Source organism: Podarcis cretensis (assembly GCF_951804945.1).
Source record: "Podarcis cretensis genome assembly, chromosome: 8".
Lineage (NCBI taxonomy): Eukaryota > Metazoa > Chordata > Lepidosauria > Squamata > Lacertidae > Podarcis > Podarcis cretensis.
The window spans coordinates 84063267-84086202 of record NC_137177.1 but is presented as its reverse complement, the minus strand read 5'-3'; the positions used below and the strand labels follow the sequence as shown (position 1 = coordinate 84086202).

General features: G+C 48.9%; 1 protein-coding gene across 1 annotated transcript in view; it reads left to right on the top strand.

The window, feature by feature from the left end:
• Positions 1-22936, top strand: part of RAP1GAP (RAP1 GTPase activating protein) — a 94628-nt gene that overhangs the window by 53755 nt on the left and 17937 nt on the right. The window contains exons 5-17 of the mRNA XM_079987396.1: positions 1417-1464; positions 2414-2452; positions 3512-3697; positions 10809-10912; positions 12847-12925; positions 13824-13877; positions 14958-15041; positions 17446-17546; positions 17728-17857; positions 18100-18255; positions 20096-20167; positions 21469-21555; positions 21720-21860. Of these exons, the coding sequence (XP_079843522.1) occupies positions 1417-1464; positions 2414-2452; positions 3512-3697; positions 10809-10912; positions 12847-12925; positions 13824-13877; positions 14958-15041; positions 17446-17546; positions 17728-17857; positions 18100-18255; positions 20096-20167; positions 21469-21555; positions 21720-21860 (1281 nt within the window). The remainder of the gene's footprint in view (positions 1-1416; positions 1465-2413; positions 2453-3511; positions 3698-10808; positions 10913-12846; positions 12926-13823; positions 13878-14957; positions 15042-17445; positions 17547-17727; positions 17858-18099; positions 18256-20095; positions 20168-21468; positions 21556-21719; positions 21861-22936) is intronic.

Sequence of the window (22936 nt, the reverse complement as noted above, 5' to 3'; positions counted from 1 at the left end):
CTGCCAACCTGGATGGCTTTAAAAAGGAGAATTAGACAGATTCACTAGCCTTGACGGCTATGCTCTGCCTCCTTGCTGGAAACCACAGAAGGAAGGGTGCCGTGATGCTCAGATCCTGCTTAAAGAATTCCCATAATATGCACCAGGTTAGCCGCTGTGGAATTAGGATGCTGAACCAGAGGGGCCGCACCCTTCAGCCTGATCTAGGAGGCTCTTCTTACATAAGCTGCTGTGGGAAATTCTTTTTATATATATACATAATATTTATTCACATTTTAAAGATTACAAAAAGGAAAAAGAGAAAAAAGAAAAATAAAAAGACAGAAAAAATACAAACAGTTAAAAAAACAAAACAAATTGAACCTTTACATCGCTTTCTTTCCTTTACTCATTTCCTTGACCTCCTCACACCTCCCGTTTTTGTATTCTAATTCAGTTTGTTATTTCAGCAAATCCTTCCAACCTTGTTTTTATCTTAATAATTTGTCTTGATATACTATGATTTTACATTCTCTCTTTCAACAATTCATTTTTACTTAATCCTTTATGTCATTTCTACTAAAAACACATAATTTTCTTTTCCCAACATCTTTCCAGCAATCCTTAATTTTACAATATTTTTGAAGATAAACTTTAAATTTTTTCCAATCTTCTTCCACCGACTCTTCTCCTTGGTCCCGGATTCTGCTAGTCATGCTCTGGGAAAATTCTTTCACAACAAAGCACCAAATGACTCACAGGAGCCTGGCTGGTTGTGGGGCAGGACAGGCTGGGGGGCCGGATGGGAGATGGCTTTGGTATTGCTCAGTAAACAGAAGAAAGGACCCCAGATCTGTGCATGTGAGAGAGAAAGGATCTACAGTTGCAAAGGGAACAGACCTCCCGTTTCTCTGGCCCCACCCTCCGCCCGCCACCTTTTCAGGGATTTAATCTGCAGGAAAAGGTGGTGCTGGAGGATTCCTGGCCGCCTTGAAATCGCAGCTTCCTGGAAACTGTCGCTGAGGCATTGGGGGATCCGCGCTCTGTGTATGCTCAGAGGGGATTTTCAGAGAGGGGCTGCCCCAGCTGAGAGACAGGCGATCCTTGATGTTGCTTCTAGGCCTGAAATGTGGAGGGGCTTTGACCTGACCCCCCAAATGCCACAGACCTGGCTGTCTTTAAAAGCAGGGAAATGGGCAAGCGGCTTTAATTCCACATACAGAAGCGTCCTCTCAGAACCGCCTCTCTGTCAACATACTCCTTTGTCCTGCAAACATCATTGTCCCGTTCCGCCTTGCCTGTCCCTGTGCCAAGCAGGATGTGTCGTCGCCGTCCTCCCTGCCCCCCCACCTGTTCTCCAAAGCAAAGGTGCTCTTGGCTTGCATGGGGGGGGGGCATGGCCAGGTGTTGACTCTGGCCCATCCATGTCTCTTGCAGGGCAGCAGGATGGATGAACAGAGATGCTCCTTCCCTCCTCCGCTGAAGGTATGTCCCTCCTTTCCTCCTCCTCTCGGGTACCCGTTGGGCATTGGGGAGAAGAGGGCAGCCCCAGGCAACCCGGGCCTTCCTGAGTGCTGCCCCCCATCTGCTGGGAAATGGGGTCTTGCAGCCTGGAACGGGTGGGCGTTTCTGCAGTGGGTATCCTTTAATAGCCCGGCCTTCCTTTTAGCTTGGATTTTGGGGGCTCCGGCCTGTGCTTCTGCCAAGCTCTGCATAACTGGCAGAGACCCCTCTGTCCCCCTCCCCTCTCAACTCTGGGAGGTCCCTCCAGCCAGGAAATGCGGCAATGTTTGCAAGCCGCTGTGTGGGGCTCTCACCCGGTGCCCCAGAGAGATCTGTCTTACCTCCGATACTTCCAAGGAGTGGGGCTGGGGTTGTATCGCCTTCAGGCTTAGAGCCTGCACTGCACAAGGTCTCCCACTGGCAACATCTTCAGGTAGGGCTGCCTGAAATCCTGGAGTGCTGCTGCCGGTCAAGGTAGGCAACACTGAGCCAGATGGCCTAGTGGTCATAAGGCACGTCCTTATTTAAATCAGAAACATGAGGACTAGAATCTTACTTTGTGGGGAGAGATGCTGCCAGCCAGTGTTGGCATTGCTGAGCTAGATGGACCCAAGGGTCTGTCTTGGCATTAAGGCTGCTGCTTCCGTTCTGGAATCCTGTTCTCCCCACCCCTGCAACCCACACACACACACATGGCCTGTGACTTTTACTCTAGGTAGAGCCCAGCTGGTACCTCATTCTGCCTCATTTCACCTCCCGATCCTTGCGGCAAACCCATGTGGCACAAGTCAAGGTGCCCAGCACCCATCCATGTGGCTGTCAGCCTTTGAGGCTTCCTTCAAATTGTGCAAGGAGCCGTTTTGGTGAATTTTTACACAGACGTGCCCGCCCTTGTTTCTCCTTTCCCACAACTCTACTTTGTGTTTTGCAGACTGAAGAGGACTACATCCCCTATCCCAGCGTCCACGAGGTAAGGAGTGGGCGGTGTCGCAGGGAGAGAGGGAGGTTTGTCTTCTGTGGGCTGTGGTGGTTCTTCCACAGGCAGGAGCAGTCTACCTCTGGCAGGGTGGTTGCTTGGAGCAAGCGAAAATAAGTGGGCAGGTGGAAGCCGTCTCCTTGGTACCCGGAAGCATCGAGTTGGAGTTGGCCGCTTCTGGAGAGTGATGCGTTCTACCCAGCTCAGTTTGGCTCGGAGTAGATTTTGAAGGAACATCCCTGCGTTAGTGGTGGCCCTTGAGTCATACTGGTGCCGGATGCTGCCCAGTAAGTGGGGCTTTGGTCTGAAGCAACAGTAGCTCGCTGTGACTTGTCTGCAAAGCATTTTGAGGATAAAATCGCTTGCTTCCACCGGGATCTTGACTTGGGATCTTGTTGCAGCAGATGAATCTCATGGAGTGTCCAGAGCACAGTCTAGTCCAGTTGTGTTGGATGAGGTGATTAATGCCTCCTTGCGAGAGGAGGTGGTCAAGAAACTCTTCCATCAGCTTCGGCTGGAGGCCCAGCTGTGCCCCTATCTGGACAGGGATAGCCTAACTTTCTAGGTTAGATTGCTGCAAGGTGTTAGACATGGGGCTGCCTCTGAACACCGGAAACTTCAGCGGGTGCAGAAATCAGCAGCCATTTGGCTCACCAGGGCAAGACAGTTTGACAGTATAAGTCGAATCCTGGGGAACTGCACTATCTGCCAATTAGCATCTGGTCCCAGTTCAAACTGCTTTGAATGGCTCTGGCCTGCAATACCTTTCTCCATATGAACCAACCCAAACCCTGCGATCATCATCTGAGGCCCTTCACTGGGCTAGAAGGTGGAAACACAAGAAAGGGGCCTTTTCTGTGGTGGCTCCCGTTTGCGGAATGCTCTCCCCAGGGAGTTGTGTTGCAAACTGCCCTGTGATCCTCAGATGAAGGGTGGTACAGAAAAGTAATTTTAAAAATTAAATTAAATAAAGAGGCACTTGAGAGGCAAACCCCCAACGGACCATTCCTGGTTATCTACAGGCACCTCGATCTTCTCTCACCCCTCTTCCAGGTTCTGGGCCGAGAGGGCCCCTTCCCCCTCATCTTGCTGCCCCAGTTTGGGGGCTACTGGATCGAAGGCACCAACCACGAGCTGTCGAGCATCCCTGAGACAGAGCTACTCCAGTCCCCGACCTGCAAGGTGAAGTTGGAGAGCAACCACACAGCCCAGCTCTACCGGAAGCACTTCCTGGGCAAGGCAAGTCTGTGCCCCCTCTGCAGTTGACGACGCCCTCCCTAACTCCTTATGGTTCCCACCCGCTTCCTTGACAAAATGCCTGAGCAGTTCCGATTGGCCAGTTTCCATTCCGTTCTAAGCTGCACACACACACCATGCATTTAAAGCATGTGACTCCCCACTCCCTGCCCACCAAATAATAACAACAGCAGCAGCAGCAATAACAATAACAATAATAATAACTTATACCCGCCTATCTGGCTGGGCCTCCCCAGCCACTCTGCGCGGCTTCCAACAGAATATTAAAAGCACAATAGAACATCAAACGTCAAAAGCATCCCTAAACAAGGCTGCCTTCAGATGTCTTCTAAAAGTCAGATAGTTGTTTATTTCCTTGACATCTGGTGGAAGGGCGTTCCACAGGAGGGTGCCACTACTGAGAAGGCCCTCTGCCTGGTTCCCTGTAACCTCTCTTCTCACAGGGAGGTTACCGCTAGAAGGCCCTTGGAGCTGGACCTCAGTGTCCGGGCTGAACGATGGGGGTTGGAGATGCTCCTTCAGGTATACTGGACCGAGGCCGTTTAGGGCTTTCAAGATCAGCACCAACACTTTGAATTGTGCTTGGAAATCATATTGTTAAAGATGCTAGTAATTGTAGCCTGGTGAGGGGGTGAACTACAGAACCCAAGGTTTTTATTTATTTCGTGTTGTTTATTGCCACAATTCACCCTAAGGTCCCAGGGCGGGTTTAATACCAAAAAAACAAAAACAAACAAACAAACAAACAAAAAATTCAAAGCAACTTGCAGTTATAAAACCAATGGGGCCCTAAATACCATTTGATTGTAAAATAATAATAATTCAAAGCAGTTTACAAAGAAAATAAAACATTAAAAATTTCAGGAAGAACAATTAAAAAAAAGATTTAAAACTTTTTCAAAAATTAAAATCAGCAGTATATTAAGAACAGGTTAAAACACACATCAACATTCTACATGCCTGGACAGACTTTGCCTAAACTAAAAGGTTTTTAGCAGGTGTCAAAAAGAGCACAGTGAAGGCGGTTTCCTGGTGTCATCAGGCAGGGAGTTCCAAAGTTTTTGCGCTGTCATACTGAAAGATTGATTTCAGCTTGTAAGCTTAAGTCAGGTGGTCCGTAGTGTGTTTGTGGATTTGTGTCCAAAGACAAGGAGACGGCGCATCCTTTGCATTAAATTATATTGATTTTTAATTGTATTTTTATTGCTGCTTTTAGTTTTAGTGTATTTTATTGCGTTGCAACTTAAATTCTGGAGTTCAAAATGTTAAATGCAATATATAAGAAATCGAAGGGGGCATTAAAAGCGCAAATATAAATCCTACAACATTTGGCTCAACGGGTTACAGTTGCTATGACAGGCAGCCGAATTTTTACATGGTTCGTCAAAACCCTTCATAATTTCCAGGTGGTCCGTGGGCCCTTGGTGTGTGTCCCCAAAGCAGGCAGCGCATAGCAATTGGTTAATCTGTGGGAAAAATAAACAATCCGAGCTAAAAATTCATATCAAGGAAAGATAGCCAGTAACAGAATAAAATAAATTCTTTGATAACCTCTGCATGAACAATCTGACAGCCAAGCGACTGATAAGCGTCAAGGCAGGGAATCTTTAGCATCGAATGAATAAGTTAATGCAAGACATAAACATTTCCATAAATTGACCATTGTTAAGCAGGGAGATTAGGTGCAGAGTCCCACTTGGGGGCCCAAACTAGCTGGGTTGTTTTTGGGGGGGAGCAGGAGGGAGACATCTCAGCTTGGCATCTGGAGCCTTCAGCTAAGGCAGGTGTGGAGAAGCTTTGCTCCTCTGGATGTTGCTGGACTACAACTCCCATCATCCCTGACCGCTGCCTGGCCTTCCCTAGACCGATGGGAGTATGTCTGGAGGGCAACAGGTTCCCCAGCCCCGAAATAGACCATCACACACCTTCACTGCCCCGGCTACCTTCCTTGGCACTCTACCTTCTCCTAATGCTCGGAAGGGCAACCTGTGATCCCCCAGATGGTGCCACACTCCATCACCCCTGTTAGTCATACACCTGGAGGACCAAAAGTTGACCACATCAGAGGTGAGGGTTCTCTTCCTAATCCTCTTCCTCCTCCTTCTCCATTCCTGTTCTAGTCCCCTTTCCATGTTCTGTTTGCCAACAAATTGTTTTGGAGGACTTTCAGGGGCCAGCTGACAGGCTGGCCGGGGTCACCTTCCTGGCCCAGCAGGTCCGTGGCGACATGGGGATGAGCTTATGAGGGTTGCCCTCCAAGTGGGAACCCTGCCCTCCTTCTCTGGGCATCGCCAAAGTCCTCTGAGCAGGCTGATTTGCATTTCAACCTGTTGTTTTCCTTCTTTTTTCTTTCCTCTTTGCGGTCCTCGCCAAGCGGGAACTGCTCCGTGTGTGCCAAGGGTGGGGCTCTGGGCTGTGCCAGGGACGGCCTGGGTAGCTTTGTGCCACCCTGGGAGGGCAGAGCGTTTATCGCTCCAATTTCCCCTTTTCCTCCTCTCCTCCAGCAAACACAGGTCCCAAAGTTTAAGGCTGATTAGAAAATGCCCATACTGTCAGAGGCAGTATATACTCCTGGATATAATAATAATAATAATAATAATAATAATAATAATAATATACTACTACTAGAGGGACGTGGGTGGCGCTGTGGATTAAACCACAGAGCCTAGGACTTGCCGATCAGAAGGTTGGCGGTTCGAATCCCTGCGATGGGGTGAGCTCCCATTGCTCTGTCCCTGCTCCTGCCCACCTAGCAGTTCGAAAGCATGTCACAGTGCAAGTAGATAAATAGGTACCGCTCCAGCGGGAAGGTAAAGGGCGTTTCCGTGCGCTGTTCTGGTTCGCCAGAAGAGGCTTAGTCATGCTGGCCACATGACCTGAAAGCTGTATGCCGGCTTCTTCGGCCAATAAAGCGAGATGAGCGCCACAACCCCAGAGTCGGTCATTACTGGACCTAATGGTCAGGGGTCTCTTTACTACTACTACTACTACTACTACTACTACTAATAATAATAATAATAATTTTTTATTTATACCCCGCCCATCTGGCTGGGCTTCCCCAGCCACTCTGGGCAGCTTCCAAGAAAATATTAAAATACAGTAATACATCAAATATTAAAAGCTGGAAACCAAAGGAGGGGAGGGGGCTCTGGCGGGTCCCCTTTGGGGGCATCTGGTTGGCCAAACTGAAAACAGGACATGGTGGGGCTTGGTTGCACCCCCTTTCACCCGATCCAGCAGGCTCGTCTTATGTTCTTGGGAGGTTTAATGGAGTCTCTGAATCCTCTTTTGAGTTTGCTGTGTACCCAGGAAAGATGGCAAGGGGTATAAAGGCACTGCTTCGAGGGGAAGGTATGGGAGCTGGTGGACTCTCCTTCCTTCCTTGTTTTTTTAAATAAAGTTTTATTAACACTTTTCGCTGTGCAACAAAAGACAAGCGAATTGCACAAGAAATAAAAAAAAAATATTTTAAAGAAGAGAATCAAAAAAGAAAGGAAAGGTAGAAGAGAGGGGAAATTCAGGATCCTTTCTCACAAATATATCTTAACTTTTCTCCCATACAGGAAAGGGCGTGTCCTCCCGGTTCTCGCCTGGGGGGCTCCCCTCTCTTCTCACCCCAAGAGATTTCCTCTTCCCTGTCTCTCATACAGGGACCTCTTCCTTCTGTTCAGCACCTTAATTTGCATGCAGTTCTTACCCAAATAAAGTAAGATAAAATATTCAGAGAAGCTGTTGTGTACCGAGTTGAATAGGTTCCAAAAGGCAGCAGTCTGATTGGCCCTAGAACAATAGGATCCAGAATGCAGCAATCTGATTGGTCCACAGGAGCCACCCCAATCCAGTTCCAGCTGGAAGGGAATCCGCAACCTGATTGGCCTACAGGAGAATCCCGGAATTAGCCAATCACGTGGGGCCCATTGTGTAAATAATGTATATAAGGCAGACATTCTGGGGGAACTTCCATTCCTCCTCACCACTATGAGCTGAATAAAGAGCATGAAATCCACTCTCAACCGAGTATATTTCAGAATACTGAGAGAAAGAGAAGAGTAATAACAACATGGAAACCTTCCTTTGAGGATTTTAAGCAGAGGTTGGATGGCCACCTTTAAGGAATGCTTCAGTTGCGGTTGCAACTAGATGAGCTTTGGGGATCCCTTCCAACTTTGGCTCTCTCTTTTCCTCTCATGAAAAACATATCCTTCCTCCCTGCCCCACACTCCTCCTCCAGCTTGCCTTTACACAAATCTGTGTGCTGTTCTTTAGTAGTAGTAGTAGTAGCAGTAGCAGTAGTAGTATTTATTGAATTTCTGGCTGGGGCCTTCTCTGGAAAGAGAAGCTGCTGAATTGCAACTTATTACCAAACTTAAAACCATGGAGAGACCTGGTCTGAACAAAGACATTGGATTCTTATCTCATTATACATGACAAAGCCATTTTTCACCTTCTCACCCCTTGCTTTTTCCTGTAAGACCTATTGCAGTCATTAAGAGTCGTCAACAGGCTCATCACAGCTATCTGCCAATCACCCAATCCCACCACCCTTCTGAGTAATACCCCTCCCCACCTTCTCACTATATAGAAGGGTCTGGTGACTTCTGTTTCAGTGTATCTGAAGAAGTGTGCATGCACACGAAAGCTCATACCAAGAACTGACTTAGTTGGTCTTTAAGGTGCTACTGGAAGGAATTTTTTTATTTTGTTTTGACTATGGCAGACCAACACGGCTACCTATCTGTAACTGGCTGGGGCCTTGTCCGTAAAGGTTAATGGAGAGATGGAAAAGTTGCTGAAAGGGGCAACTGAACAATCAAGGGGACCCCTCCCCCCATGAGGGAAAGTTTGCAGCTTTCGGGGCTTGTAAGATTAGGGTGAAAGGTGGGGGGGCACGAAAGGCTGTTTATAACATTGTGTGTATTTTCAGGAGTCACCTTATTTCTGTGACGGCAACGTGTGTTTTTTTAAAACTGCTTTTCATATTGCATTTTAATTGCGTCGATTGTTCTCGTTACACATGGGATAGGGCAAGTGGGAGCTGTTCTCCCCCTCTCAAAGCACCAGGGTCCCATGGCCCCATTAACTGAGACTGGAAGCTGGAAGTTGCTGGGTAGACCAAAAGAGGGTCTCCTCTTTTTGTGCTGGTTTTGAACTGTGGAACTCGGAGCCGCAGGACAGGCGCCAACTCCTGGGCGGACAGATTCAAGGGAGAAAAATTTGCCTCTTGCGCATGGAGCCTCCAGGCTCATGAGCAGTTTACCAGCTGCTAATGGGAAAGACAGCAAGGGGAGACTTCCTGCTTTGTCGGCTTTCCCAGAGAGCATCTGGTTGGCTAATAATAATAATAATAATTTATTTATACCCCGCCCATCTGGCTGAGTTTCCCCAGCCACTCTGGGCAGCTTCCAATCAAGTGTTAAAAACAATACAGCATTAAATATTAAAAACTTCCCTAAACAGGGCTGCCTTCAGATGTCTTTTAAAGAGAAGATAGCTGCTTATTTCCTTCACGTCTGTTCCACAGGGCGGGTGCCACTACCGAGAAGGCCCTCTGCCTGGTTCCCTGTGACCTCATTTCTCGCAGGGAGGGAACCACCAGAAGGCCCTCGGAGCTGGATCTCCGTGTCCGGGCTGAACGATGGGGGTGGAGACGCTCCTTCAGGTATACTGGACCAAGGCCGTTTAGGGCTTTTCAGGGCCAAGTTTTCAGGGCCAAGACATGTGACCTGGGGGCAGCCCCTGGTGATGTCGTGGGGGACGGATTACGGGATAAATCCTTGCGTTAAGAGAAATCCTTGACATTTGCAAGTATCTGCATCTTTTCGAATTATATTCCCGTGGTTCTGGGAGATAAGGGCTGGGCAACGGAAGTGTTGGGGCTGCAAGTCCTTCTGGTGGCCCCAAGACTTTTGCCTTGAACCTGGAAGGACAAAACAGCCAACCTCTCTCACCTCACAGTAATAATAAGAATAAGAATAAGAATAATTTATTATTTGTACCCCGCCCATCTGGCTGGGTTTCCCCAGCCACTCTGGGCTGCTTCCACAAAGACTAAAAATACACTAATATGTCATACATTAAAAACTTCCCAGAACAGGGCTGCCTTAAGATGTCTTCTGAATGTCAGGTAGTTGTTTATCTCTTTGACATCTGATGGGAGGGCGTTCCACAGGGCGGGCGCCACTACTGAGAAGGCCCTCTGCCTGGTTCCCTGTAGCTTTGCTTCTCACAGTGAGGGAACCGCCAGAAGGCCCTCAGAGCTGGACCTCAGTGTCCGGGCAGAACGATGGGGGTGGAGACACTCCTTCAGGTATACAGAACCGAGGCCGTTTAGGGCTTTAAAGGTCAACACCAACACTTTGAATTGTGCTTAGAAACGTACTGGGAGCCAATGCAGATCTCTCAGGACCAGTGTTATGTGGTCCTGGCGGCCACTCCCAGTCACCAGTTTAGCTGCCGCATTCTGGATTAATTGCAGTTTCCGGGTCAGCTTTAAAGGTAGCCCCACATAGAGCACATTGCAGTAGTCCAAGCGGGAGATAACTAGAGCATGCACCACTCTGGCGAGACAGTTCGCAGGCAGGTAGGGTCTCAGCCTGCGTACCAGGTGGAGCTGGTAGACAGCTGCCCTGGACACAGAATTAACTTGCGCCTCCATGGACAGCTGTGAGTCCAAAATGACCACCAGGCTGCGCACCTGGTCCTTCAGGGGCACAGTTACCCCATTCAGGACCAGGGAGTCCCCCAAACCCGCCCACCCCCTGTCCCCCCAAAACAGCACTTCTGTCTTGTCAGGATTCAACCTCAATCTGTTTGCCGCCATCCATCCTCCAACCGCCTCCAGGCACTCACACAGGACCTTCACTGCCTTCACTGGTTCTGATTTAAAAGAGATGTAGAGCTGGGTATCATCTGCATACTGATGAACACCCAGCCCAAACCCCCTGATGATCTCTCCCAGCGGCTTCATAGAGATATTAAAAAGCATGGGGGAGAGGACGGAACCCTGAGGCACCACGGAGCTGGGAGCCTGCATTGCAGTAGTAGTTTTCCTCCATTCTTATATTCACCTTTTTCCTCCCCACCACCAACCCAGGAGCACTTTAACTACTACTCTGTGGACGCGGCGTTGGGGCACCTCGTCTTCTCACTCAAGTACGACGTGATTGGAGATCAAGAGCACCTGCGCTTGCTCCTGAGGTGAGTGGGAATAGAGGGGGAGCTGCGGGGGCAGGAAAACCCAAGTCTTGAAACCCAGGGCAGCTGTTGCTTCCACTGAGAACTGATCTCAATGGACCAAGGGCAGCTCAGTGCCAGGCAGCTCCCTGTTTAACTTAGAACTTCATTCGGAATCATGAGGACTAGAATTTTTAATTTTGTTTTAAGTGTGTTATCTCTCTCTCTCTCTCTCTCTCTCTCTGTTTCTTTCTGGTGAAACTTACTGGGAAAATAAGAAATCTAGATAGCAAATATTTTTATAAAAGAACGGAAATGGTTTATTTAACCAACAAGCTGCAAACAGATAAGAACATTGGCAGGAAGTATTTACCACAAAATGGGAAGTCTTTAAAGTGTATTTGAAAAACAGCAATGAAAGTTTGAAGTATGTGGCAGCATTTGAATAACTTCGGTAGGAGTTTTAAATCTGATGGAAAACCTAGGACAGAATAAATAACATTAAAGTCAAAATATGCTATAATATGGCAGTGAATAACGGATGAGAAATAGAAGTAAGGAGTAGAAGTCAGCTATATAGGAAAAAGTCATTTTTATGTTAAATGTATTGTGAGTAATATTTAATGTATTGGTGTTGTTATTGTTATTGTTATTGTTATTGTTTTTATTTTCTTCCTTTTTTTAGTTGTTAGGAGGTGATGGATATTTGTGTATCTTCGTTATTTTCTTTTTGTATGTGGTGTATTAAAATGAAATAAAAACTTTTAAAAGAAAGAAAGAAAAGAAAAGAACATTGGCAGGATTATTGGAATAACCTGCAGCTTTTCATAAGAGTATACATTTAAAGTAGATGGATAAACGAGCAAATTAAGTTAATTCGGATATGCGGAAGATAATTAAAAATAAATTGAAGGAACCGCAGAAAGAGGGGGAAGGTAGTCAGGTTTTGAAATGTTAAATTGATTGCAAAATTAGTGAAATGTATAAACATGAAAAGAATATAAAAATAAAATGAAATGAAAAAATAAAATAAAAAGCCCCAACTGGCAACTTCTCCTGGTAGGCCTGGGAATTTCTTCTACCTGAAATACAATGCTCTTAGCCACAATGGCTTCTGAGTCCCACTCGCTGGAAACCACAAGATGGCAGAGTTCGGTCTTGTGTTTGAATCCTGACTGCTGGTTTCCGATAATGGGTATCTGGTTGGTCCCTGTGAGAACAGGAGGCTAGACTGGATGTTCCTAAGCTCAGGGTCAGCAACCTAAGGCCCATGGGCCGGAAGCGGCCCATGGAGGCTGTTTAACCGGCCCCCGAGCCGCTCCTGAACCAAGCCGCATGCTTGGTGAGTCCCTGCGCGCTGTGCTAGATCAGTGCGGCACGGCGTGGGGACTCTCTTCTGCGCTCCAGAAATTGTTTCTGCACATGCCCAGACACCGGAAATCGCGTCTGTGCATGTCCGGGGCACCTGAAATCGCTTCTGCGCATGCCCAGATGCTGAAAATTGTGCCTGTGCAGAAGCAATTTTTGGCGTCTGGGCATGCACAGACGCGTTTTCCGCCGTCATGTTGTGCCGGCCCGGCCCACGGAGGATCTCTGCAGGAGTGATCTGGCCATAGCTGTCAACTTTTCCCTTTTCTTACGAGGAATCCTATTCGGAATAAGGGAATTTCCCTTAAAAAAAGGAAAACGTTGACAGCCATGGATCCGGCCCATGCCCAGTAAGCCTTGGCCACCCCTGTTGCTAAGCCCTAGAGAGCCGTTCCCAGTACATGAAGACAGTGCTGTACTGCACTAGATCAGTGTTTCTCCAACTTGGGTCTCCAGCTGCTATGGGACTTCACACTAATGCTGGGGCAAGGCAGAAGGGGGAATTCCCCCTCTCTTCCCTCCATCTTTTCTCAGGAGGTGGGATCTTCTGCCTGGCTTCCGCCCATCTCCTCTGCCCTCTTCCCCCGCAGGACGAAATGTCGGACTTACCATGACGTCATCCCCATCTCCTGCCTGACCGAGTTCCCCAACGTTGTCCAGATGGCAAAGGCAAGTATTGGGGGTGGGGGTGAAAAGGGTGTGATGGGAGGGAGGGAGATGCTCTCCGACCCTTGCCTTGCAAAAGCACTGCTGGTGTGACCCATAGGTACGCGGGCCAGATCAGGCCCAATTGCCTTCTGGATCCGGCCTGCGGATGGTCTGGAAATCTCTGCGTGGATCGCAAGCGCTCACATTCTTTGCCTCTCCCTCCCACGGCGGCGCCTCCCTCCCTCCTCCTGGCTTCTCCCCGCCCTGCCTAAAGGAGGAAGGGGTTTGGGCCTTGTTGGTGCCAGCAGCAGCAGCAGCGCTCGAGCAGCCGCCATTTTAAGCAGCTCCTCTCCGGAGCCCTTTCTTGCACCGCTCATCATCCCTCCGCCGCTGCCGCCAGCCCCTGCCACTCGCAAGACACAGCTAAGCAGCCACCGGGGCTCATAGTGCTCTTGCATCTCCCCCCCCCCAAAAAAATATAGTCTGGCCCCCCACGAGGTCTGAGGGACAGTGGACCGGCTCCCTGCTGAAAAGGTTTGCTGACCCCTGCTGTAACCTGTTGGTCAAGGCAGAGACCGCCCCCCAGGGGACAGGGGTTGTGTCTGGACCATTCATGGATTCAGCCCGACAGAAAGTGCAATTCAGTGGGGGCGACAGTGGGGAACTGCAATCTCTCACACACCCCTCAGTTATTGCGGCACCACGATGGCAGAAGCTGCACCTGTTGGAATTCTTCTCTGCCCCAGAAAGGAAAATGGCTGTTCCGTTAGCAGAACGGCGGCTGCAGTGGGCTGGATGGAATTTCCTCTTGTGCTTGTGCAAGAGGAACCAGTTCCTTTTGTGATCCTGGAATCCTATAAAATGTAGAGTTGGGTCTAACCCTTTGCGATGTCTTAGTGTCTGTCTCTCTTGGCCGCAGTTGGTGTGTGAGGACGTCAACGTCGATCGCTTTTACCCCGTGCTGTACCCAAAGGTAGGAGCGAGGAGGAAACTCGCTGAAATATGGGTATTTATTCGGTTTCTTGGACGCCTTCTCCTGAAAATCAGTCTTGAGGTAGTGCTCAACAACCTGGATGCTGTCTTAAGGGAAGGCTAAAGCATTTTTTAGTATTCAGAATTTACTGATCTGATATAAAAGCTCTGTGGCTGCCTCAGAGTTAATTTATAACAAATGTCTCAGGACTGCAATACCCCAGGGACCACCTCTCTCCATATGAACCTACTCAGACCCTGAGAGCAAGAGGTCCAGAGGGTGGCAGGATAAGAACAGGGCCTATTCTGCGGTGGCTCCCCCTTTGTGGAATGCTCTCTCCAGGGAGCCTCACTGGGCACCTTCATTGCATATATTTAGGCGCCAGGCAAAACCGTTGCTCTTTAACCAGGCCTTTGGCTGGCTGGCATCTAGTGCCCTTTTAAAATGTGTTTTGGAAGGGGGGGAGTTAATGGGTTCTCTTGTTTTTGTTTTTATTGCGTATTTTGTGTTTTATATTTCCTCAGGAGGTCCATGCCTCACAGTCTTTCCATCCTATATATATATATATGCAGAAAGTATTAAAAATAAATTTGAGGAACCGCAGGAAGAGGAGGAAGGAAGTCAAGTTTCAAAACGTTAAAATGACTGTAAAATTTTTGAAACTGAAAACCAGAATTTTAAATTTTCCATCTCCTATCTCCTTCCTGCTCTGCAGCTTCAGAAAAGCTGGGTGGAGTGTTTTCTATAAAAAGCATCTTATTCTTACCTAATAAAATACTTCAGCCAGCTTTTCTGAAGCTGCAGAGCAGGAAAGAGAGAGAGAAGGCAAATTTAAAAGCCAAGAAAGAAACACAAAGGAACTTCTGGTGGGGGTGAGATGTGTCGGGAGCCAGAGGATATGGGGTTTCCTGTGGCCCCCATGCCTCAGGCTCCCCTCCATGTGTGCTGCAGGTTATGGGGGAATCCCTAGTTCCCAGGGAATGTTTGCACCAGGTAGATGTGGTTGATGTCTGAGGTTCCGCTCGCTGAACTCACCAGATTTTCTCCCCCCCCCCCAAACCCACCCCACCCCACCTCCAGGCCTCTCGACTCATCGTGACCTTTGATGAACACGTCATCAGCAATAACTTCAAGTTCGGTGTCATCTACCAGAAGCTGGGCCAGGTGAGTGGGTGGGAGGCAGGTGAGATCTGGAGGTGTGCGGGGGGGGGGGGAGATAAATACCCAGGAGGTCCTGGACCAGAGGAAGGCACCTTCTTTGAGGAGGAAGCAGTGGCAAAACAGGTCTGCAGCTGAATCATCCCAAAGGGGACCTATATAGTCTAGCATCCTTCCCTCACGGTGGCCGGCCGCAAAGGGTATCCTGTAATAATAATAATAATAATAATAATAATAATAATAATAATAATAATAATATATTATTTATACCCTGCCCATCTGGCTGGGCCCCCGCAGCCACTCTGGGCGGCTTCCAACCAAATATTAAAATACAGTAATGCATCAAACATTAAAAGCTTCCCTAAACAGGGCTGCCTTCAGATGTCTTCTAAAAGCCTGGTAGTTGTTTCTCTCTTTGACATCTGGTGGGAGGGCGTTCCACAGGGCGGGTGCCACCACCGAGAAGGCCCTCTGCCTGGTTCCCTGTAACTTGGCTTCTCGCAGGGAGGGAACGGCCCTGCCTATTGGGTTTGCTGGCTGGAGGGAGCCACTCTGCACCAGCATTGGAGACCCCCCCCCCTTCTTCTCCCCCTGAACAAACGGCAATACCTCTGCGCTGCTTCAGGGATGCTGGATTCCTCCCCATTCCCCCCCCACACACCTCTGGCTCCTTCACACCTGAGAAATCAGCTCGGAGAAGGAGAGGGGTACCCCCCCCCCAGGCAGCACACAGCTGCCTCCCCCTCCAGAGCATGCAGGAGGGCCTTTTCTTAAAAAGCTGAGCTAAATTGAGTGCTCCCGTGCCTCCTGCGCAGCTTTTATCTTGAGGAAGTCATGACAAAGCTCTGATCCTTTGGGGTGGGGTAAAAAGGCGCAGTCAATTGACAAGTGATTCTCAGGGGATGAAAAGGGAAAGTGGGGAGGGAGGGAGAGAGACACCATGATCCAGCTTTCACAAAGCCACCCACCAGCCTCTCTATTTAAAATGTTTGCATTTTAAACCTGTTAAGTGTATGATTTTGCCAGGTGGCGGGAGCTCCATCTAGCGGCCCAGGTTGGGAGCGAGACCTCTTGAAATTAACGGACTGAAGCCGTTTCCCCTGATATAGATACACGTTTTTGCAAGACATTTCCCCCCAGATGTGTTTTAGCTTGTTATTTTTTTCACTGGCACATGCATTCTATGTCCACTTTCTCCTAATAACCTATATTTTTGCACCCAACAATTTTATCCCTCACCCATCTTGGAGAGCTGCGTTGCGAAATTTAGAGAAGTGCGAGCTTCGAAGGATAGCTGAGTTTGGCATTATTCTTTCAGAGCGTAAACTGCCCCTGCTTGGTCTATACAGTGGGCATGGGGTTTTTGTTTCCCATTCCAGAGCAGAACTTGAACTGGCCATTCTTTCATACTTGCAGGCTGCATTCTTCATCTCAGCACCCCGGCTTGAAACTTGTAGGCATGGTGGGGGTGGAGAAGGAGATTTGTGTTGCTGTTGCGACCCAGTTGGGAGCCTGTGAGAACAGCCCTCCTGCAGATCCCGCAAGATCTACCAGTTGATTCTGATCTACTTTCTGCCCACTCCTGAATTTGGACTTATTGCAGCCTGATACTTTTCTCATTAATATATCTATTTCTATAATTCAGGGGTCAGCAATTTTTTTCAGCAGGGGGCCAGTCCACCGTCCCTCAGACCTTGGGGGGGGGGAATGAATGAATTCCTATGCCCCACAAATAATCCAGAGGTGCATTTTAAATAAAAGCACACATTCTACTCATGTAAAAACACCAGGCAGGCCCCGCAAATAAGCCAGAGATGCATTTTAAAATAAAAGGACACATTCTACTCATGTAAAAACATGCTGATTCCCGGACCCTCCGTGGGCCAGATTTAGAAGGTGATTGGGCCAGATCCGGCCCCCAGGCCTTTATTTGCCTTCCCATGGCCTATATCATCTCTCTCTCTAAACTAAAAACTAAACTAAACTAAAACTGAAGCGCATCCTTCTCCCTAAAAGCAAAAATGGTCCCTCTCTCCAATATGGATGCCTTTAGCAGATGATTGGTCAAATTCATGGAAGGGAGAGGGCAATTGCTGCAATGCTTTTGAATCCCAGTTCCTGGAAACTACAGAGAGAGCTCTTGTTCCTGGGTACCATTTCAGTAGCTGCTTGACCACCTGAGGACAAGATGCTGGAGCGCCCATTGGCTGAACCCAACTAGTGCAGGAGTCTTCTTAAGTTAACTGGGATGCTAACGGGAGAGGGCTGTGAGCTCTTACTTCTGGCCAGTCCTTTCCCCTTCAAGGTGGTCTGGGTTAGGGATGCACAGAGACCTCCCCCCCACCCCATGGCTGTAAGCCAAGCCCTCTCTTTGAGCACCAGCAGACATAACTCTGCCTCTTCTCTGCAGACTTCAGAAGAGGAGCTCTTCAGCACCACGGAGGAGAGCCCAGCATTCGTCGAATTCCTTGAATTCTTGGGCCAGAAAGTCAAGTTGCAGGACTTCAAGGGGTGAGTAGAGTCGGGACAGAGGGAGAACAGGGGGGTCCTTTACGTCTGCCCCCCCCAAGACCCAGCTGCATGCCAGGGAGGAGGGGCACAGTTTTTGTTTTTCGCTCCTGAAAACACTCAAAGCTGTTGGCAGCACAGCCCTCGAACTGGTCTCAGGCCTGTGTCTTTCTGTGGGGTGCAGGTTTCGGGGGGGCCTCGACGTGACCCACGGGCAGACAGGGACAGAGTCGGTCTACTACAACTTCCGAAACAAGGAGATCATGTTCCATGTGTCCACCAAGCTACCCTACACAGAGGGAGATACTCAGCAGGTAGGGACGTGGCTTCGATGGCGGAGGAAAGCGCAGCCAGGAGGGCAGAGGAAAGGCGTAGCCGGCAGTGCACTGGTGGAAGTGCACTGGAGCTCACAGCTTGCCTGGACTTGGTTGCCTCCTGGCCTGTAACCCCCTTTGTGTGTGTGTGTTTTTCCTCTCCCCCCACCTCCTGGGTGAGCAAAAGCGAGTGGGACTGAAACAATGACCCTCTCCTCTCCTCTCTCTCCTCCTGCTCATAGCTGCAGAGGAAACGGCACATCGGGAACGACATCGTGGCCATCATCTTCCAGGACGAGAACACGCCCTTCGTCCCGGACATGATCGCCTCCAACTTCCTGCACGCCTACATTGTAGTTCAGGCCGAGAATCCCTGTACGGAGAACACACTCTACAAGGTGGCTGGGCTTTTATTGGTGGAGTCAGTTATCTCCGGGTGCTGGAACCTGGAGTGGCGATGGGTGGTTGGGGGGACTTTACTATTATTACCATTAGCATTATTGATTCAATTGATTACCCACCTTCCACCAGCAGGTACCGTATTTTTTGCTCTATAAGATGCAGCAGATCATAAGACGCACCTAGTTTTTGGAGGAGGAAAACAAGAAAAAAAATATTCTGAATCCCAGAAGCCAGAACAGCAAGAGGGATCTGGCTTCTGGAATAGCCTCTTGCTGTTCTGGCTTTTGGGATAGCCGCGCGAAGTCTCTCCCAGGCAGCGGGATGAAGGCTCCCCCTGCCCGGAAGAGGCTGCGTGCAGCTAAGCTGCCCTCTGTCCCTTCCCCCACCTCCCACAAAAGCCAGCCAAGAGCCGTGCACTCTTTAAAGGGAGCATGGCTCTTGGGGGCTTTTCTGGGAGGTGGGGGATAGCCAGGGATAGCTGCGCGAAGCCTCCACAGGGCAGCCGGATGAAGCCTCCCCACTGCCCTGCGGAGGCTTCGCGCGGCTAAGCCAGAAGCTAGAACAACGAGAGGGAACGTTGCACAGCGCTCCCTCTCGCTGTTCTGTCTTCTGGGATAGCCACGCAGCTTGCATTCACTCCATAAGATGCACACACATTTCCCCTGACTTTTTAGAAGGGGAAAAGTGCGTTTTACAGAGCGAAAAATACGGTAATTGACAGCAATTAAAAACTGAAAACAGTTAAAGCAGGCTACAGTCGCAGAAAAAGGGTGGGCCCTATAAACACCCAGGGCTGTCAGAGGCCCGGGGAAAAGGGTGTGTTGTACAGTGAAGGTGTCCGGCGGACCTCTCTGGGGTGGGAGTTGCACAACTTAGGGGGTGCTGGCTTAGAGAAGGCTCTGTCTCAGGCCGCCGCCACCACCCAAACATCAGAGGGAGGTGGAGCGACAAAGGGGGACCCCGCTCTGCTGATACTTCACACCCTGAAGGGTCCATAAAGAAGAGCTACCAGGCACTCAGTGTCGCTGTTAAGCACAGAATTATAGAATTGTTGAGTTGGAAGGAGTCCCCCAGGGCTCATCTAGTCCAACCCCCTCTGCAGTGCAACTAAAGAACCCCTGACAGGTTCAACCTCTGCTTTAAAATCTCCCAACGAAAGAGGGACACACACACACACACACCCCTTGCAAAGGAGTCCGTCCCACCGTCGTACAGCTCTTATGGCTGGAAAGTTCTTATGAATATTACATCGGAATCTCCTTTTTCCACCATCTTAATCCACCTGAGTTCTCTGCTCAGCTCTCAAAAAGGAGTGGTGCAGACTAGGGCCAAAGGCATTTTAAAAATAAATTTATTTTTTAAATAAATTTATTTGTTTGGTTTTTCAGATTAAAGTTTTACAGAGATATATCAAACATAAATCGTAAAAATAGGATTCCAATGCATCTTCTGGACTTCCCTCCTCCTCTTTGTGGGTCCTATTATTATTAATCATTTCCTCCTGCATCTTTTATGATGATCCAACTCTTTTACATCTCCATTGTATCCAAAATTCGCCTTTAAACGGCAAGTGATATTCCAATCCTACTCACCGTTTTAGCTGTTTATAACGGTCTTTAAGATAAGCTATAAATTTTCCTCATTCCTTGTTAAAATTTTGGTATTCCTGATTTCTGACTCTTCCGGTCATTTTAGCCATTTTAGCATAATCCATCAACTTCATCTGCCATTCTTCTCGGGTAGGGACTTTATCTTCTTTCCATCTCTGGATAACTTCTAGGCAGCTTCTGGAGTTTCCTGGTTGCATCTCTCTCCCACCCACCTCTTTCTCTCCAGGTCTCTGTCACTGCCCGGGATGACGTGCCTTTCTTCGGACCTCCATTGCCCAACCCGGCCGTTTTCCGAAAGGTGAGTTTTCCTACAGCTGACCAGCTGGGCTTCAACGCTCCTTCCTCCTTCACCTCTAGGCTCCCCCGGTGTCAAGGAAAGTGAAGGAAATTGGGGGTACCTCCCTGTACCCTCTGTGAGCATCAGCTGCCACTGCCTGTGAATGAGGCACAGCTGGGTCTCCAGACCTCCCACCACCACCAACACTGGCCAATCAAGCCTTGGAAGAGGAATCATATGCAGCCACGGCTAATGTACTGAGCGTGGTGCATTCATGACAATACCCTCTTCAGTCTGAGGTTGTAATTTAATTACCTCATGCAAAATGACCCAGGTTAATTTTATCCAGGGTTAACAGGAGTTGCTTGCAACTTAAAACCTAGGCAGAGAGAGAGAGAGAGAGGTGTTATGTCTGAATCAGGCCAGAGTGTTTTTCCGCACAGTGTTTTCCAGTTTGGTATTTTCTATCTAGGGGATTAATTTAGGTTGGCTTTGGGCGGGATTCAAATGAGGTTTATTCTTCTTGGAACATGATTCTCCCCTGCCTTTGTGTGTGTCCAGCATTGGGAGTGTGGAGCATTGGGAGAATTTCCAGTGCAGGTTTATGGGGTACACAGTGAGAAAAGAGGGAGGGAAAGCCCTATTTGGGGGGGGGGAGATTATTGGGTTGGTTTTGTTTTTATTATGTATTTTATGTTTTTATATTGTGATTTTATGTTGTAACCGCCCTGAGACCTGCAGGTGTAGGGTGGCATACACATTTACTAAATCATCACCATCATCATCAGTGGGTCATCATTTGCCTTTACCTGTCGTCAGGGAAGGGGCTATGGCTTTGCCTTTGCAGAAGGTCTATGGCATGGGTAGGCAAACTAAGGCCCGGGGCCTGGATCCAGCCCAATCCCCTTCTCAATCCGGCCCAGGGATGTTCTGGGAATCAGCGTGTTTTTATATGAGTAGAATGTGTCCCTTTATTTAAAATGCATCTCTGGCAGCCCTCTTTAGGGAAGCTTTTAATGTTTAACAGACTACTGTATTTTAATACTCTGTTGAAAGCCGCCCAGAGTGGCTGGGGAAACCCAGCCAGATGGGCAGGGTATAAATAATAAAGTATTATTATTATTATTATTATTATTATTATTAGTGGGGCATAGGAATTCGTTCATTTTTTCCCTTCAAAATATAGTCCGGCCCCCCACAAGGTCTGAGGGATGGTGGACCGGCCCCCCGCTGAAAAAGTTTGCTGACCCCTGGTCTATGGGTTCAGTCAGGGATAGCAGGAGCTGCGTTCCGTTTCCCATCTTCCCATTTTCCTTGCTCAGGGCCCCGACTTCCAAGAATTCCTCCTGACGAAGCTGATCAACGCCGAGTACGCCTGCTACAAGGCGGAGAAGTTTGCCAAACTGGAGGTGAGGAGCTACTCAGCTGACAGGGGTTCCACTGCTTCTTGCCAACTTCTGGGTGGGGGGGGTATTGGGCTAGTCTACACCCCCCCCCCACCTCTCTTCCAAGCTTTCCCCGTCCCTCTCTCCGACCAGCCCTAAACCCCACCCTGGTTCCCTCCTGGCTGCAGGAGCGCACGCGAACAGCTCTGTTGGAGACCCTCTACGAGGAGCTACACCTCAACAGCCAGTCCATGATGGGCCTTGGGGGAGATGAGGACAAGATGGAGAACGGCAGCGGGAGCAGCGGGGGCTTCTTCGAGTCCTTCAAGGTGGGTGCGTGTGAGCAGGGGCCGTCCCTGAGGTAGATGCCTCAGGTGGTGGAATCCAAGGGGTGGCTCTGTGGGCCCCACCCCCCAAAAAAACCCCAGAGAAGATGTCTGGCAAGATGCCACAGAGGTCTCTCCTCTAGAGAAATCTTGCCGGAAGCCGCAGCTAAATGAAGCTCAGCGGAGGCGACAAGGGGTGTGTGCATGGCGCATGCACAGAGCAGCACTTTACCATGTTGCACCAAGCTTTGAGACAGGTTGCGTCACCCCCACCTGTGCGAGAGAGGTGTGGGGAGCAGGGGACGTCACCCAGGGTTGAGAGGAATCCCCCCAATGCCTCGTTTGGGGCACGGGGATTTCCGCACATGGTCGCTGGCTTTGGCTGGCGGTTCCCAAAATTTGAGAACCCTTGGTTCCATAAGTACATCCCTATAACCCTCTACCCCATCAGAAGCATCACAATAAAATCCAATATAGTCGTACCTCGGCTCCCGAACGCCTTGGGAGTCAAACATTTTGGCTCCCAAACAATTGAAAACCGGAAGTGAGCGTTCCGGTTTTCGAACGTTCTTTCAGAAGCCAGACGTCTGGTGTGGCTTCCGATTGGCTGCAGGAGCTTCCTGCAGCCAATCAGAAACCGTGTTTTGGAAGTCGAATGTTTCAGAAATCGAACGGCCTTCCGGAACAGATTCTGCTCGACTTCCGAGGCACGACTGTACAGTGATGGTTGATTGCATGTGTATTCCTAATCCAACTATTTGATTTTATTAATTCAGTGCAACCGATCACGTGGTTCCTGTCATACTAGATATTGCACAAGAAATATTTTTGCGTGTTCTTGTTAACCCAAACAAAAGGGCGAGAGAAATTCATGGCATGAAATTATTTCTAAATAAGCTGTAAAATCAATAGCTGTTGCCAGTCTTCTCAACCCTCTGAATCCGTAACAGCATCTTTAGTTAAAGCCAGGGATGTTCCCTACCTGAAACTCTGGCGGGGAGTCATTATAATCCTGAACTAGGTAGATCCAAGGAGGTTGGCACCATACGAGGCAGCGTCCTCTTTATAGCTGCCTTTTT